Source organism: Gossypium arboreum, chromosome 9 (genome assembly GCF_025698485.1).
Source record: "Gossypium arboreum isolate Shixiya-1 chromosome 9, ASM2569848v2, whole genome shotgun sequence".
Taxonomy (NCBI): Eukaryota; Viridiplantae; Streptophyta; class Magnoliopsida; order Malvales; family Malvaceae; genus Gossypium; species Gossypium arboreum.
In genome coordinates, this window is record NC_069078.1 from 65918897 (window position 1) to 65937735 (window position 18839).

At 31.9% G+C, this 18839-nt stretch overlaps 1 protein-coding gene across 1 annotated transcript; it reads left to right on the forward strand.

Annotated features, from left to right (window-relative positions):
* Nucleotides 1-1565: 1565 nt before the first annotated feature.
* On the forward strand, nt 1566-16869 carry LOC108455494 (protein ROOT HAIR DEFECTIVE 3-like). The gene is made up of 23 exons (XM_053019571.1): nt 1566-1866; nt 2889-3038; nt 3919-3985; nt 4063-4165; nt 4511-4581; nt 4689-4752; nt 4835-4900; nt 5026-5073; nt 5159-5221; nt 5322-5378; nt 5553-5711; nt 5794-5862; nt 5937-6028; nt 6209-6287; nt 6381-6546; nt 13005-13129; nt 13983-14245; nt 14348-14444; nt 14540-14704; nt 14839-14943; nt 15069-15163; nt 15388-15484; nt 16396-16869. The coding sequence occupies exons 1-23, from the start codon at nt 1863-1865 to the stop codon at nt 16603-16605; spliced, it is 2415 nt and encodes an 804-aa protein (XP_052875531.1). The 5' UTR covers nt 1566-1862; the 3' UTR covers nt 16606-16869.
* Nucleotides 16870-18839: the final 1970 nt, after the last annotated feature.

An 18839-nucleotide genomic window follows, 5' to 3' on the forward strand; every position in this document is an offset into this window, starting at 1 on the left:
TTCAACTCAACTTAATTCAAATATAAAAAGCACTAATTTTGCCATTAATCTTTGTACTATGTAAGTTAGTTAGTTATTATATTTTTAAAATTTAAAATTTTAACGTTAGAAATAAATCTGTTAGATTGTATTTTATTATTAGTCTCACACTCTATATAAATTATGGATTTAATTATTGTTTTTAATTTGATATTTTAGATATTTTTGAATTTTAAAATTTAGTAAAATAATTTATAAATTCATTAATTAAAATAATATAATTTTTTTGTGAGTATTATATAAAATAATAAGGCAATATGATATTACACATGTGATATTATATTTATCGTAAGATTTTGAAAATAATAAAAGTTAACAATTATCAATTAAGTCAATACTAAATTTTAAAATTAATAAGTACATAAATTAAATCCACAACTTACGTATAGTACAAAGATCGGTAACAATCCACAACTTACACTCACATCCTTCTATCAACTCACGCACCACTCTCGCCCTCCCCCCTTTCCAAACCAGCTCCTCCCTTGTATCCACCCCCTTAGGAATTCCCGTTTTGTTTCTAAAATTCATCTTACTGCTACCCACACCAGAACTAAAGTCACCAAACTTCCCGATATTAACTCTCAGATGCAGCCCATATTTCAAACAAAGACTCCCCTCTTCCACCAATGGCAGAGCATCTTCACAAGATCTAACAATATGAACTAGAGAACCACAAAAATAACACAAGTCGATAAGCTTTTTATAGCAACAAATTTAATAAAAAATTAACAATATTAATAATTAAACTTAAATTTTAAAATTTAAAAAGTAAATAAACTAAATTCTTAAAAATAAAAGTATAAAAATTAAATTTCAAATTTGTAAAATGTACATCGACCTAACACATATTTTAACCTAACAAAAATATGTTTACTAATTTGGGACACATTCCACCTCGGCCGTCAATGTACATATCTATACAACTATACATATTAAGAAGAAGACCCTAAATCTCTTTACTTTTTAGATTACAAAAATAATTAAATTTGATATTTAAAATTCGCTCAAATTTAATATTTAATTTATATACTTTAATTTTGACATAATTTAATGTCTCAACTTTTATAATATTATTAGCTAGTTTAAATACTTTATTCTAATTAACATGACAATGTGAATTTTTAAGAATTATTAGCATTGTTAAGATTTTATTAAATTAAAGTTTGTTAAAATGTTTTTTTTAAATGGTTATCATTTTTTTAAAATATCACATCAACACAAAATAATTCTAATAATGTCAACAAATGAACCTAAATTTTATATTCAAAAATAAAAATTAAATTCTTAAAATAAAAATTTAAATATTAAAATTTAAATATACGAAAAATATAAAACTTTCAACAAATTGTAAATCCAATGTGGGTGAAAACAATACAAAAATAATACAAAAATATGAATTAAATAATAATACGAATAATATTTTGAAAATAAATAAATGGGCGGCAAAATTTCCCACCAAAAATTGTCAGCGAAAAAAAACCGTTCGTTTTTTAACTGTACAAACTACTTTCTTTTTTGTCTTCAAAGTTCAGACAGCCAATCAGGTCCTTCTACGTCTTTCGCTTGATTCGTGGGTTATGGAAATAATTTTGGGAATACATTTTATTCTAAATTTTGTATAAATAAAGCTAGAAAATGCAAAATCGGAGAAAAAAAATTACAGTTTAAAATGGTTATTTTTAACCACAAAAAAAGGAAAGGATTAAAAAATTTTGAAAATAAAAAAAAAAAAAAAAAAAGTCACTCATTTTCTCTCTATTGTCTTTCATTGATATCGATCTCATCAATATTTTCCAGCTATCAATTTCGAAGAAGGTTTTATGGGTACACTTCCGCTTATTACATTTTTAAAAAAAAAAATTGTGATCTCTTATTTTTTTTATTTGATTTATAGCTGTTTTTCAATGATTCGTTCCTTTATTTCATGAATTAATTATAACGTACTTTGCTTTCTTTGTTGAATTTCTGTAATACGAAGGGGAGAAGAGCGTTAAAAGCATGCAATTGTTCCTTAATGATTGAAAATTTAGATTTTTTTTTATTTTTTATTTAGGTTTTCAACAGCTTCTTTTAAGTAGTAACTGTGATGTTATTGCATGTTTGGTTTCTGAGAAAGCAAAGGAAAATGAGAAGGAAAAAAAGAAAAAGAAAAAGAAGGATAATCGGATTTTCAATTTTTGTGATATAAAGGGGAGGAGAGCGTTAAATCATGCAATGTTTCCTTACTGGTTGAAAATTTAGATTTACTTTATTGTATATATTTTGGTGTTCAACTAATTCTTTAAGTGTTCAACTGTGATGTTTGGATCGTAACAGAGAACAAAAATTATGTTTATTGAATGTTTGACTGCTAAGAAAGCTAAGGAAAAAGAAAGGAAAAGAAAAGAAGGATAGTCGGATTTTAAATTTATGTAATACAAAGGGGAGGAGAGCATTAAAAGCATGCAAAGCTTCCTTAATGATTGAAAATTTAACTTTAAATTTATTTACTTTTTGGTTTTCATCAGTTCCTTTAAGTGGTGGAAATCTGAAATTTTATTGTGATGCTTAGATTAGTAGCGGAGGTTAAATGTATGTTTACTGCATGTTTGATTGCTGAGAAAGCTAAGGAAAATGGAAAAAGAAAAAAAAGGAAAATCGGATTTAGAACCATCAATTCTTTAGCCACGTAATACATGAGATTTCTCTGTCAAAATCAATGAATATACTATTTGTTTTGTGGTATTTTGTCTTTGAGCAATCGATATGGATCATTTAGTCTTTAAATTAACAAGGAAAAATGGTATTATATGTGGAAGCTTTTCCTTCAATTCGCTTATGGGTGCTATAAAACTGTCGCTACTCAGCTGAGAGTGAAGAATGTTGTTCAACTCAAGTTATCAACGGAGATGGTTCATTCAATGATGAGGGAATTGATCGTTTTGTCAAGGAAATAAAACTTGCTGAATGTGGGTTGTCATATGCTGTGGTTTCCATCATGGGACCGCAAAGTAGCGGTATGCTTCGATATCTTCATGAAATCCTGCTTTTCATGCTTATACTTGCCTTGTTCCTAAGATGTATATTCCTACCAAGCTGCTTCATTTTTTTTTTTTTTTGTTTACATTTGGTCTAGTAATATTGAATTCAACATGTGGGATACAAGTTAGCATGATTAGCTGGAAGTTGGGTCACTTCAATTTTCGACATCTCATGTTGACATGGCCTTGCTTCTTCATGTTTTTGTTGGATTACTTCTGTCAGTGATATCAAGGCATGCCTTGGCCTTGTGTCTTACCGCTAGACTGCAAAAGCAACTTGGATCATTTCAGGCGAGGTGATTTGATTAGGTGCATGGCGCTGGTGCGCCTAGGCTTCCTTTTTATTAAAGCAATAGACATAAAAGGCCTGAAGTTCTCTTCAATTTCTTTGTTCTTTTAACCGTTTTCATTAGATGTATCTTTACCACTAAAGCAACGGATAGCATCAGACTTTTCACTTCTTAATATTTGAGTATTTAACTATATCATTCATATTGGCCAACCAAAAAAATGCTCGTTTCGTAGATAAAATGATCACTCTCTAGAGTTTATTACCATAATTATATGTCCTAAGCTTATTATATATACACACAGATGGACGCACATATACACGTTCCGTGCTTTTTTTTGTGCCTCGTACTCGAGGCAATAAAAGGGTTCTAGTGCCTACCGTGCGCCTTGCACCCTTGACAACAGTGACTTCTATAATTAGTTTCAGATATTTGTTATATCATTATTTTTATTGGTTCAAATGATCAGAGATTTTATTTATTTCGTATTTTATCATTCTATTGTAGTTATATAAGTTCTAGTTGTGTCAGATAACGTTTCACTTAGTTTTCCATGATCATGACAGGTAAAAGCACACTGTTAAACCATTTGTTTCATACAAATTTCAGGGAAATGGATGCATTTATGGGAAGGTCAGTTACGTTGCTCCATAATAACACACTGCTTTTGTTTTAGTTGCCTCAAAAACAACTAATGGGATTCTTGTCAGGTCTCAAACCACTAAAGGTATTTGGATAGCAAAATGCGCTGGTCTAGAGCCTTGCACCCTAGTAATGGATTTGGAGGGTACCGATGGAAGAGAACGTGGAGAGGTGCTTTTGTTAAAATTTCTGCAATGATGATCTACAATAGGTTATATTTATTCAATAGCCTTAACTAGGATATGATTAATATATATTATATCTGAAATTGATGAAATCAAACAGGCCATTATTAAAGAGTAAATTTAATTTACAGTGGGTTTTTAGTTAAAAGAATCCTCAGTAATTTTCGAACAGAGTTATTGCTGCTTTAATAACATCAAGGCTAGAGTGACGAATGAAACTGTACTGAATAATAGTTGGAATCCAGATAATAAAAGTTGAATACGAAGTGTTTTATCTCCGTGCATTTTTGTTTCTTGCTCTTTTACATATAAATTTTTTGTATTATTCCAGGATGACACAGCATTTGAGAAACAAAGTGCGCTTTTTGCACTGGCAGTTTCAGATATAGTACTGATAAACATGTAAGTTTCGGCACTTACATGATGCTTGATATAAGTTGCACCTTCATTGAAGGACTTATTGCTATCTGCAGTATGTACAAGTAATATTTTGAGCAACTTTCATTTAGGTGGTGTCATGATATTGGTCGTGAGCAAGCAGCTAATAAACCTCTTTTGAAAACTGTATTCCAGGTATTCACAATATTGTTTCCCTTTCTAAGCAGTGCGCTGAATTCATGTGGTTATGTGATTTAATTGGTTGTCCTCGTTGCAGGTCATGATGCGATTGTTTAGTCCCCGCAAAACGACTTTGATGTTTGTCATCCGCGATAAAACTAGGGTGGGTAGATTTTTTCTTAATGGAGAGCATTTTGCGTTTAGAGAGCTATTATTATTCATCATTTTCATTTAACGATTTCTTATTTCGATTGAGTTTATGGTTACTTAAAGATTTCTTGCTTACAGACACCACTGGAACATTTGGAACCTGTTCTGAGAGAAGATATCCAGAAGGTATAAATATGCGGATCCTATGCCTCCTTGCTTTTCTGATTAACTTCAGAATGTTTTCTTTTGACCCGATTTTCTTGAAATGCAGATATGGGACTCAGTTCCTAAGCCAGAAGCACAAATGGAAACTTCATTAAGTGAATTTTTCAACGTAAGATATTGGGTTTGGTTTCTTGCAACAAAAGTGTATCCCTATACATTTTCTATGAGATTACTTCTGATAATTTAATGCTATTGCTGATAATACACAGGTTGAGGTTGTTGCGCTTTCTAGTTATGAAGGAAAGGAAGAGCTGTTTAAGGAGCAGGTAACCTGTTTGTATTTGGGTCATCTCATGCATTCAGTATTCATTGCATGCTAAAAAAACCATGTCTGCCTACCATTTATAAATTTGCATGTATGTTGGATGATGGTCCTGAAACTTTTGACTAAATGGCATGCAAATTGACAGTTTATCTTCTTATTTATTATCTTACTGAAGGTGGCTAATTTGAGACAACGATTCTTCCACTCTATTGCACCCGGGGGGATTGCAGGAGATCGGAGGGGAGCAGTACCGGCTTCAGGGTTCTCTTTTAGTGCACAACATATCTGGAAAGTCATTAAGGAGAATAAGGACCTTGATCTTCCAGCCCATAAGGTGACATTTAGGACATATTTAACTTGAATGAAATTTGTAATTATTGTTGCCTTTTTTGTTATCCATGCTCCATTTGCTTTAGGTCATGGTGGCTACGGTACGCTGTGAAGAAATTGCCAGTGAAAAGTACACTAGTTTTACATCAAATGAGGTATTTGTACATGTAAGTAAGCATTTAATTCAAAAACATTTGTATGCTAACCAACCTACTACTTCATATAACAGAATTGGCATTCGTTGGAAGAAGCTGTAAAATCTGGTCCAGTTGCTGGCTTTGGGAAGAAGCTAAATTCAATTCTCTACACTTCTCTATCAGAGTAAGACCACTTAATGAGATTGAGATGATTGTTTCAATGTTGAAGTTATAAGTAGGCTACTATCTATATAAGCATTTGGATGAGCTGAGCTTAGGCAAAGACCTGTTGGTTATTGGGTTTTCCATGGCTTACTACCATATCAGTGATTGAGTTTCTTGTTCTATTTTGTTCTGATTTTAGATATGATGCAGAAGCCACATATTTTGATGAAGGTGTGAGATCTGCAAAGCGAAAGCACCTTGAAGAAAAACTGCTCCAAGTAAGAGCATTCTATAGTATTCTTGACCAATTAGTGTCCGTTATTAATTTTTCTCAATTTTTCTCATCTCATTTGCCTTGTCTTATGACTTAGCTTGTCCAACCAGCCTACCAATCCATGCTAGGACATTTAAGGATCGAAACTCTTGAAAATTTTAAGGAAGCATTTGATAAGGCTTTGAAAGGAGATGAGGGGTTCTCAGTGGCTGCTCGCAAGTGCATTGAAACTTACATGGCTTCATTTGATGCAGGATATGCAGGTATTGAAAGTTTTTAAGGGAGCATTTAATAAAACTGTTCTGTCTTTTATTAATTAAACTACTGAATTTAAATAGAAAAAAAAGACATAATCTAATTGGAAAAATAATTCCCTTATTCTAATAAAGTACTAAGGAAAATAATTTTCTTATTCTAATAGAATATCTCAAATGATTTAATATAAGATTTATCTACCTAAATAACTTTAAAATATATGCCCAAAATATAGGGGTTTCACATATTTCAACACTCTCCCTCAAGGTGGTGCATATATATAAATCATGCCCAACTTGCTTACAAGAAAATCAAAGCTTGTCTTAGAAAGCCCTTTGATGAGTATGTCAGTAATTTGTTGTTTTGAAGAAATAAACGACATGCACACTTGGCCTTCTTCAATCTTCTCCTTGATAAAGTGTTTATCAATCTCAATATGTTTAATTTTGTCATGCTGGACTGAATTGTGAGCAATACTAATGGCAGCTTTGCTATCACAGTACTACTTCATTGATGAAGTTATTAGTTTCCTCAGCTCTTCCATAATTCTTTTTAACCACATCACAAATCCCTTGAGCCATTAATCTAAACTCAGCCTTTGCACTACTTCTTGCTACAACATTTTGTTTTTTACTTCGCCAAGTTATAAGGTTTCCTTAAACAAATGTACAGTATCTTGATGTAGATCTTCTATCTGTTATTGAGCCTGCCCAGTCTGCATTTATATAAGCTTTAATTCCTTTTTGTTTGGATTTCTTGAAGAATAAGCCATTTCCAAGTGAACTCTTCAAGTATCTCAGAATTTGAAACACTACTTCTTCATGTTCCTCTATTGGGGAGTGTATAAATTGACTCACTAAGCTCACTACAAATCTGGCCTTGTATTTGATAAGTAAATTAACTTACCAACTAATCTTTGGTATTGCCCTTTATCAACTAATCGACCTTTATTTTTGAATTTTACATTTGGATCAATTGATGTGTCAGTTGGGCGACAACCACTCATCCTAGCCTCTTTTAAAAGATCAATCACATATTTTTCTGAGAGACCATAAGACCCTTCTTTGATCGAGCAACTTCCATTCCAAGAAAATATTTCAAAGGACCCAAGTCTTTGATCTCAAACTCCAATGCTAGATGCTCCTTGAGACGCCTTATTTCATCTGCATCATCTCCTGTAAGAATGATATCATCGACATAAACTATAATAACTGTTATTCTACCTTTTTGTGAGTGTCGATAGAACATTGTGTGATAAGCTTGCCCTTGTGAGTAACTTTGTTTTTTAACAACTTAGTGAACCGTCAAACCAAGCTCGAGGAGACTACTTTAGACTATACAAAGATTTCCTGAGCTTACATACTCGAGTTCCAAATTTTTCTTCAAAACCTAGAGGAGGACCCATGTAAACTTCTTCTTCAAGTTTCCCATTTAGGAAAGCATTCTTCACATCTAGCTGCTGTAATGACTAATAAAGATTAACAGAAATTGATAAAGGAACTCTAATAGAATTTAATTTGGCTACTAAAGCAAATGTTTCAAGATAATCTATCTCATATGTTTGAGTGTACCCTTTAGCCACAAGCCAGGCTTTGTATCTATCTAAAGATCCATCCGGTTTGAATTTGGTTGTGAACACCCATTTACAGCCCACAATTTTTTTCCCTACAAGTAATTCCACTGTTTCCCATTTACCTATTTTTTTAAGAGCGCGTATCTCCTCTAAAATAGCCTCCTTCCTCTCAGGAACCTGTAAAGCATCTTTCACATTTTTGGTTATTTTCACAGTATCGAGACACGAAACAAAGGTTGAGAATGTCGAAGGGAAGTCTTTATAAGACACAAATTTAGACATGGGATATTTAACAACATTTCTAACACCTTTTCTTTTAGCAATTGGAATATCTAAATCAAAAAATTCATTGGTTGGATTATGAGCTTTACCTAAAGTTTTGACAAAATCTTGCAAGTCGGATTCTTGGTGATGAATCTGGTGGATTCCACTTTCTTGATTTCAATTTCTTCTTGAGTAAACAATTAACTTCTTTGTTTGTTCTTTATTCTCATGATCAGACTCAACACCTTCATACTCCTTTTCATTAACAACATTAACATAATTAATTTCTGTGTTAATCATAAATTCACCTTCCCCATTATTAGAAACTTTATGTTGTATACTCCTAATGTTTTCTTGATCAATTATAGAATCTTCCTTACTATAACTCCGTGCCTGAAGATTAAAATCAAAGTAAGATTGCGTTTCAACAAATGTGACATACATGGTAACAATAATCTTCTTATTAATTGGATCTTAACATTTGTAACCCTTTTTATTAGAAGCATAACCAACAAAGACTCATTTTTTGCTCTAGGATCTAGTTTACCTTGGTTGTGAAGATGAACAAAAACACTACACCCAAAAACTTAGAGGGATAAATCTGTAATCAATTTAGAGTAAGGAAAGTTATCTTTAAATAGACGGAAAGGAGTTTTATAGTTTAGAGTTTTACTAGGCATTCTATTAATAAGATATGTAACTGTTAACAAGGCTTTGCCCCAAAGATAATGTGGTCCCTGACTAGTGAACATCAATTCTCTATTTACTTCCAAAAGATGTCAAGTTTTTAGTACAAGAGTTTTGGTGGACTATATCATGTTTGGTTAAGAAAACACCTAATTTGTCACTAAAAACTTCCCCACCATTGTCACTTTTTTAGTACTTTTATTCTTACACCAAATTGTGTTTTCACCATAGCATAAAAAGGTTGAAACACATTTTTAACTTCAGACTTATCTTTTAATAAAAAACCCAACAAATGCGAATATGATCATCAATAAATGTGACAAACCAATGTTTTCCTGAAAAAGTTAAGACTTTCGAAGGTCCCCAAACATCACTATGAATTAACGAAAAAGGCTTGGAAGCTTCATATTTTTGAGGTGGGAAGAATGACCAATGATGTTTAACCAATTCACAAAATTCACAGTGATATGAAGAAGAATTTTTATTTTTAAATAGATCAGGTAACAAATATCTTAAATAGTAAAAATTAGGATGTTCAAGCCTATAATACCAAATCATAATCTTATCAAAACTAGAAGCAGAATTTAAGCATAAAGTAGTTGCTGGTTGACTTAGATGGTCATCGTCACGAAAGTAAATTCCATCAGATTTTTTAGCATTGCCAATCATCCTCCCCGAGACTATGTCCTGAAATTTACACATAGATAAGTCAAATATAACATGACAATTTGAGGACTGAGATAATTTACTGACCGATATGAGATTACAAGCTAGATCTGGCACATGTAAAACATCATGTAAACCAAGGAAGGCGAAATTTTAACAGTGCCTTTCCCGGCTATTGCCGAGAACGACCCATCTGCTACTTTGATTTTTTTGTTTTCTGCACAAGGTGTGTAAGTTGAAAAAAGAAAATGACTATTAGTCATGTGATTACTAGCTCTAGAATCAACGATCCACGTGTTTGTTTTATAAGGCTTGACAATAAAAAAAACAAAAAAAAATCAGTACTTGATTGGGTAAAGGAGGAAGAAAGATTATTGGATGAGTTAGGAACAGAAGAATTCATCCGAAATTGTGGTGATTGAAAAAGCTTGTGTAGATGCTCTAATTGTTCCTTAGTGAATGAAGACTTTCTAGAGAACTTTGGCCCTCATAATTTTCATTAGTTGTTTCAACGGTAAAATTTTCTTCCTCTATTTGACTGTTGGATCTCTTATCTCTAGTGAAGCTTGTTTTAACCATGATGCTACTAGAGATTTAACCTAACCCTGATACGAGTCATAACCTAATTGGGAAAATAATTCCCTTATTCTAATAAAATACTAGAAGATAAAAAAATAATTCCATTATTCTAATAAACTACTAAAACATAAAATAAAATATTTCTAAAATATCTCAAATGATTTATTCTAAGATTTACCTACCTAAATAAGATTTATTTACCTAAATAACTTTAAAATATAGGGGTTTCAAAATATTTCAACAAGTATGATTGAACTTCATAATCATTCTCTGAGTTATAAACCAAAGTTATAGAACACAAGTTCAAGAGGTTTGAAATGGGAAAGAGTTCATTAAAAAGTTTTATTGAGTTTTCAGCTTGTAAGTGTTGAAGTTGCTGAGAAGTTGTTTGTTTAGTTGCGACTTGAGAAACAATTGAAAACTGAAACAATAAACAATGGACACAGACAATTATTTATGCAGTTTAGATTCAATCCTAAATCTGCGAGGCCTTATCCAAAAACTAAATCACAATATTTTTTATAATACAAGGGAAGATTTAAGTCCAACCACTCATAAATGTTGCAGCCTCACTCCCATATAATCCACACGTCTAATGTAAATAGCAGCCTCAATATATAGAGATTTCAGTTTGGGTGCATCCAACTAGTGGAATCAAATCAAATCTCTAGAATTTTGCCCATATCCATTATCTTGCATATATATATATAGCCTTTACATTCATGACATTTAATGTTTTTCTTCTTTTCTTTGACACTTCTCTTCTTTAACAACATATTCGCCTTTGCTTTTGTTTAAGCCATGACCTCCATCATTCCCGGTGTTTCTCCTTGAAAGTTTTATGAAGGCTTGATTTAAACGTTTAGTAAGAAGAACTAGCTGCTTCTATAGGTCCTCAATGGTAGTTTCTTCACAAGTTGCAACTAGAGATGTGACATTCAGAGCAATGTTTTTCTCTGACTTTACCATATCCCTTTTGGATTCCTCTAAATTCATTTCAAATGTTTGAAGTGACCCAAGCAACTTATATGTTTTTATAGTATTGATATCCTTGGCTTCTTCAGTGATAGTTACTTTGATTCAAATTTTTCTGAGAGGGATATTGGCACTTTACGCACCAATTTCATTGGATTAATCATCATCAAAGGTGAAAGCTTGGTTAGATATGTCACATAACGTGAAAGCTTGGTTAGATATGTCACATAACTTAACATAAAAGTCAGAAAGAATCTCTTCCTCATACATTCTTAAGTTTTTGATTCTAGTTGTTAGCATTTGGAGCTTTGACTGCTTTACACTAGTGGGTCCTTAATGTGTGGTTTCAAGAGTTATCCAAGCTTGACGAGCAGAAACACAATTGGAGATACGCTTGAATTCCTCGGGGTCAACACCAGTGAAGATTGCATTTAAAGCCTTTGAGTTATAACTAGTTGTTTTGTCCTCTTTGGCTAACCATGTAATTTCGAGTCTGAGAGTGTGAACACTATCAACTTCAGTAACTAGAGGTTCCCAACCTGTTAGGATTGCTCTCCATGCCTTCTTATGAATAGATTTTATAAACACTCGTGTTTCTAGTAGGCATAATTCGAGCTATCAAGCATAGGTGGCATGTAGATCAAGTTTCCTTCCCTAATTCAGCAACTAACAACATGATCCCACCAAATTCGTCTTATGTCTAGCTCTAGCACCAATTGTAAGTGTTGGAGTAGTTGAGAAGTTCCTTGTTTACATGCGACTTAAGATATAACTAAAAACAGAAACAATAAACAATGAACACAGGTGATTGTTTACACAGTTTGGATCCAACCCCACATCCGCAGAGTCTGTCTAAAGAGTAAATCACTATAATCTTCATGGTATAAGAGATGATTTAAGCCTAATCACACTCACAAATATTGCAGTCACTCTCATTTAATTACAATGAAGAAATTTCCCCAAAAAAAATTTTCCCATGAAAGTTTAGAACAAATTGCTGAAACAGTTTGATCAAATTTTACATTAAATAAAAGTTTCTCCTAATGAATAGATAAGTGCACACTCAAATGCACACACTCAATGTAAGTAGCAACCTTAATATATAGAGATTTCAGTCTGGGTGTATCCAGCTAGTAGGCTCAGATCAAATCTCTAGAATTTTGCCAATATCCATTATCATTATGGCTTAGATAATATTTGAGAAAAATGTAAGGATTATCCATATCCCTCTCGATTGCATATCTCTTAATAAATGGAAAGATAATCATATCCCATCTACTAGTTTCCTTGCTGAGAATTATCTCCCCTGATTAGCTGTGTGATATCACAATTTTAGCTGCACAAAATCACTTAATTTGCTATCCAAAATTACGTTGAAAATTGTCAATCAAATATAAACAAATCTAAAAAAAAAATTATTTGCATGATAAGTTGCAACTAAGTTTGCGACTTGTTACAAAAATTAGTTGCATGGTGAGTTGCAACGTAGTTTGTGACTTGTTACGACAAAGCCATTACTAAAATTAGTTGCATGGTGAGTTGCAACTTGTTTGTAACTTGTTGCGACAAAGCCATTACTATGAGCTGAAATTTCAAATTACTAGTCTTTATACTGTTTGCATTTAATAGATTTGGTTCTACATCTGTGTCATTTAGTTTTTTTTTTTTCTTTGCTTGATAAGGTATATTGAGTACTTTTGAGTTTGACAACTTTTTTTCCAGATGCTGCTGTTGAGCTAGCAAATTGGGATTCCTCCAAAATCAGGGATAAGCTACGTCGTGACATTAATGATCATGTTGCTTCTGTTCGAGCTGCCAAGCTTTCAGAGCTTACGTCTTCCTATGAGGTATGGCAATTTATGTGTCCCCTTCTATCCAAAAAGCTAGGGATAGAGTAACCTAATAATTTTAAAGTAGGATTTTGTGTCTATATCACTCAGACTCGGGTATGAGTGTTGGATACAGCTATATGCCCAACATGGGTATGTTCAATTTTTCTTGTAAGCTTTTCCAATGTATTCAAAAAGGTCCTTCAAGGGTCATATCCTTATACCTATATCTAGATATTTGTTGGGCCTGAGTATCGAGCACAAACACTTTAAAAGATGGAGCAACATAGGTTTGTGTATCGTTCGAAGTTGTGTCAGTTTGGTTTCTCTAGGGAGGCAAGGTGAGCTGAAGTTGAGGCCTTGGCGCCTTGATCTTTCTTTTCACACTGTCTTACTGGTCGATGAAAATTCACATTGTTGCGTTGTGAGATTACTTTAAAAATGGCTTTAGCCCTCGTAATCAAGATGTCATATTGAATTGTTGGCCTGTTCTGGAAATTTTGCATTGATGCATTAGTGTGAATTCTTTTAGAAATTGAATCCCATTCTTTGTCACTAAAATTTGGGTATTACGTTCAAGTTTTTATATGTATTTGAAGGGTCATATCCGCATACCTATGCTCAAATATGTATCGGACAACAGTACTTCAAGACATATGGAGTGCCGGGGCAACATAGATCTCAATTTACTAAGATATCATAATAACGAGTTGGGTTGTTATAACTTTACAATATGGGTATCGAATCTACCATCTAGTTCTGGATAAGAAAGGCCTAAAAATTTCTTGGTGAATTCTAAGCCCATATCTCATGTTTATGATTGGTTTAATCACCACTTTGAATCATAATGATAATAATGGTGCATTTGCAGGCAAAGCTGAATGAGGCATTATCTGGACCTGTTGAAGCACTCTTAGATGGAGCTAATAAGGAAACCTGGCCATTGATAAGGAAACTTCTGCAGCGTGAAACCGAATCAATTCTCTCTGGACTGTCCACTGTGCTCTCTGGTTTTGACATGGATGAACAAACCCAGAAGAAAACTCTAACGAGTCTAGAGAATCATGCGAGAGGTGTGGTTGAAGGGAAAGCAAAAGAAGAAGCAGGAAGGGTATTAATCCGTATGAAGGACAGGTAATAATACATTTCATGATTGAGTTAAAAATGTTTGAACAATATAGACTTGTTTTTCTAAACATTATACATTATCAAAATCGACTTTGTGTTTACATACAGGTTTTCAACATTATTTAATCACGATTCTGATTCAATGCCACGGGTTTGGACCGGGAAAGAAGATGTTCGATCCATCAGTAAAACAGCTCACTCTGCAGTATGTTTATGTATTATCATTTTGATAATTTAAAAAAAAAAAAGAAATTTCTTCCATTCTGTTCTCTTCTGAATTTGTTTATTATCTCTTGTTAGGCCTTAAAGTTGCTATCTGTTATGGCTGCAATCCGGTTGGATGATAATGTCGATAACATTGAGAATACACTTTGTTCTGCCTTGTTGGATACCAAAGGCATTGCTTCTGTGGCTAAATGGGGCAGTACAACATCTGATCCATTGGCCTCAAGTACTTGGGATAAGGTTAAGTCCTGTTCTTGCTGATCATCTTTATAAAGATTTAGTTGAATTATACTCAGACAAGAGTGTCGAACACAAGCACTTCATTGATTTCTATTGCATGATTGGTTCTTATGACTGGTTTCGTTTGGCTACAGGTTCCACCCAACAAGATATTGATCACACCTGTCCAGTGCAAGATTTTATGGCGGCAATACCGGGCAGAGACAGAGTACTGTGTCACTCAGGCCATTTCTGCTCAGGCATGAAATTTAAAATCTTATTAATTTTCTGGGAGATTATTATATTATTCGGATTTGAATGTTAGTGTCCGATACAGGTATATTCAATTTTTTTGCTGAATTATTATTTATCTTTCTACTTTCAGGAAGCCAACAAGCGTAGCAACAACTGGTTACCACCTCCATGGGCAATTGTTGCTTTGATCATCTTGGGATTTAATGAATTTTTGACTCTTCTAAGGTGCACATTTCACAATGTATTTGGATTTTTTATTAAATATTGAATATACAAATACGGGCTTTTTCAACTTCTTTTAAATCTTTTAATGTTTTTGAAGTTTTAAGGAAGTTTAGAATGTTATTATCTCCTAACATACATATCAGATATGAATATTTTATAAAAATGGAAATTAAAACTAAAGTACATAGTTTATTAGTGCTTAATTTCAAATATTGTCATTGCAGAAACCCTTTGTATGTGGGTATCATCTTTATTGGTTACCTTATGCTGAAAGCTCTCTGGGTGCAGCTCGACATTTCTGGTGAATTCAGCCATGGTGTTGTGAGTATCAAGCATTTTTTTTGGCTTTCTGTTTATTTCTAAGCATGCATAAATATTTGTCATTCGTGTTCAAATGAGAGTGTTGGGTATGATCATGTGTTCGAAACATTAGTTTTTAATTCTTTCAAGATTTTCATTAATTTGTAGTCTTTGAAAGATTATATTTATATTCATATAAGCATGTTAAAATATGTATCTCAAAATTTCGGGAGTTCTTTTTCAAGTATTGGCGTACAATAATTGGTAAGGGCTAACGAGTTTTCACAGTTAGGCAAGTACATATTTATATTCTAAGAATAAAAGAAAAAGTAGTAACATACTAAAATCTTGAAACAATTTACTGGAAAAACATTTGAAAACGTTTTTTTGCATGTAAACTTGAAATACAAAAGCCAGATAACTGGAGGTGATTTACTTCTTTTTAGACTTGTGTCTGGCTATGTTACTTGCATATGGGTATGAATTTTAATATATTCAAAAAAAAAAATTTATGTACTTTGAAAATCCTTGGAATGCCATATCCTATATCCAACTCATACATTATAAATAAAATTACTTCAAAAAAGAAAAAGACAAAAAAAAAACAAAGCTGCCATTTTTTTTTAAAATTATGATGTTGGTCCTTCTATCATTCTCAAATTTATAATTTAGTTTTTACTTTTATTTGGTATAATTTGGTCATTACCTTTATAAGATTATTTGCTAGTCCAAGAAGTGTTAAATATTCTGGTAAAAATATGGACATAAATTACTATAACCACTCCATACATACTAACTAAAAAAAATCACCTTTATCTTGAATACACTTTAAAAAAAAATCGCTCCAAACAATTTGGGTCTAGTCAGACTCAGTTATTGAAAATGGTTTATATTATTATTTATTTATAATTTAAAATTTTAATGTTTTGCAGTTGCCTGGGATAATTTCCCTATCAACCAAGTTCATTCCCACGATTATGAGCCTTCTGAAAAAATTAGCAGAGGAAGGGCAAGCAGCAGCAAATAACAACCCTCAATCAACCAATGCTTCAGCATCTAAGAGCTTGCCAAACACTACTTCTCCATCACTCACTGCTTCCTCTACAGTAACTTCATCAGCAAACGGTACCAAAGAAGAATAATCACCAACTTATTTCATATATATATATATATATATACTATGTTATTCCGACTTGAATATGTTGGATACGGTCGACATGAGTACATTCAATTTCTATTTTTCAAGATTTTCATGTTTTGGAAAATCTTCGAATTATATTCTCATACTTATGTTCGGATGTGCATCGTGCACACAAGTATTTAAGAAAAAAATGAAAAGTCAAGAATAACATAATGTATATGTATAGATATGGTCTATAATGCATGTGAGGGTTAAATGGAGGCACTGCTAATTTCTTGAGGTAAAGGCCACATCAAATAGGGTTTTTTTTTTCTTTTGATTTTATATATTTATGTTTTTCTTCGCCAAGTTGTTAGCTCTTAATATGTTTATACACATATATATATATATATATATATATATACATACATATATATATATATATACATATGTAAGTAGGTACTCAGATTTTGTTCTTTTGTTGTGAGTATTTGGGATAGCAAAAAACTCTCATCCACGAAATTCATATCAATTCATTTTTGATGAATAGGCTTGTGTTTTGAAAAATATTGGGTGAATTTAAAAAAAATTAGATTAAATTAGAGGTGTTTATGAGTTGAATGGTTTGATTGACTAAAGTTTCTTTAAATCAAGTTTGGATTTATAATTTTCAATATTCATTTCTCTGAACTTGTTTTATTGTTTAAAATAATAAATATAAATATTATATTTATATCTATATATTTTATAATTAAGTTTAAATAAAAATAAATTTTATTATTTTTAAACAATATAACATACTATTTCAATCGGCTTAAAAAGACTAGGTTGAGCTTTTGCTTGGGCTTAATCCTAATTTTTTTTAAAGATACGAGTTTGATCCAATCCAAACCTATGAATATCTTTAAATAGAACTAATTATTTTGATAGATACTTATTAGGTAGTTTTTAAAAGAAAATACTAATTTAAATTGAGATAAATATTAAAATTATATATAAATTTTGATACAATTTGTAATTTTATATATCAACTTTAATTTGGTATATTTGTATACATTAAATTTTAATTTTAATTCAATTTCCACATTTCATTAGGTTTAAAACAAGCAGACAAATATAAATTAATTCCATCTAGATTAAAAAAATAGATTTCTTTGTGGAAATAAGAAACCTTTTTCCGAGTGTTTATTTTTTAATATAAGTGAAAATAATTTAATTTTATTTGTTTATTTTCTATCCTAATAAAATATCATTTCAACAAATTACACATAATAGAAAATTGTGCTACATAGATAATGGGTTAGTAGAATGTGAAAAATAACCAAAAATTAAAATTTGGTATAGACAAATGCACCAAATTTTAGTTTATATATAACATTGCAAATTTTATCAAAGTTTATATATGATTTTATTATTTATCCCATTTAAAATTTAAAATATTTTATAAATTCATTTGATATCTGTGGTATAATTAGAAATGAATTATAAATATACTAACCATATATATATTAAAATTATTGCTTACGAATAAAATATAATATATTTTATAAATATACTGAAGCCAAGATCTTGATTTGGAGGTGCCTTCACAATTTCATACCGTGTAAAGGAAGACTTGTTGAGAAAGGGTGTAGTATTGATCTGCTTTGTTTATGGTGTGATGAACTTGAAATAATCGAGCATGTGCTGATTCATTGCCTTTTTGCAGTGAATTGCTGAAATATTGTGGGAATTCAACACTTGACTACTGGTATTGTTGAGACATTTTTCTTCTCTTTGCACTTATAAATGACAATCAACGCCACCGGGCCTTAATGATTTTGTGGACCCTTTGGTTCTATAGGAACATCTTTGTTTGGCAGCACAAGGAAAATACGCTGGCTCGAATTATCGAGTTTGCAAATAAATTTATACAAAATTGGCAAACATCGACAACCATTTTCCAACCGGTACTCTTAAATGATACAAGTATTATTGTTGCTTCACAGTAGGTGAGACCAATGGATGGGTTACTAGACTGTAATGTGGATGCTTATAACGCTTCGACTTTTGCGGCTATTGTGCGTGATAGTAATGTTCAATTTCTAAAGGGTATGACAAGTAATGTTTTGATAAAGTTGTGGTTGAGCCGAATTGTCTTTTGGCCATTAATGCTTGGTAAAGCCTATTATAAATTAGTCAAATTTTAGAGTACTTGTTTGCGATTGTTTATCTTTGCAACTTGAGTTCTCTTCTTTGCCTTTTGCTTGAACTCGA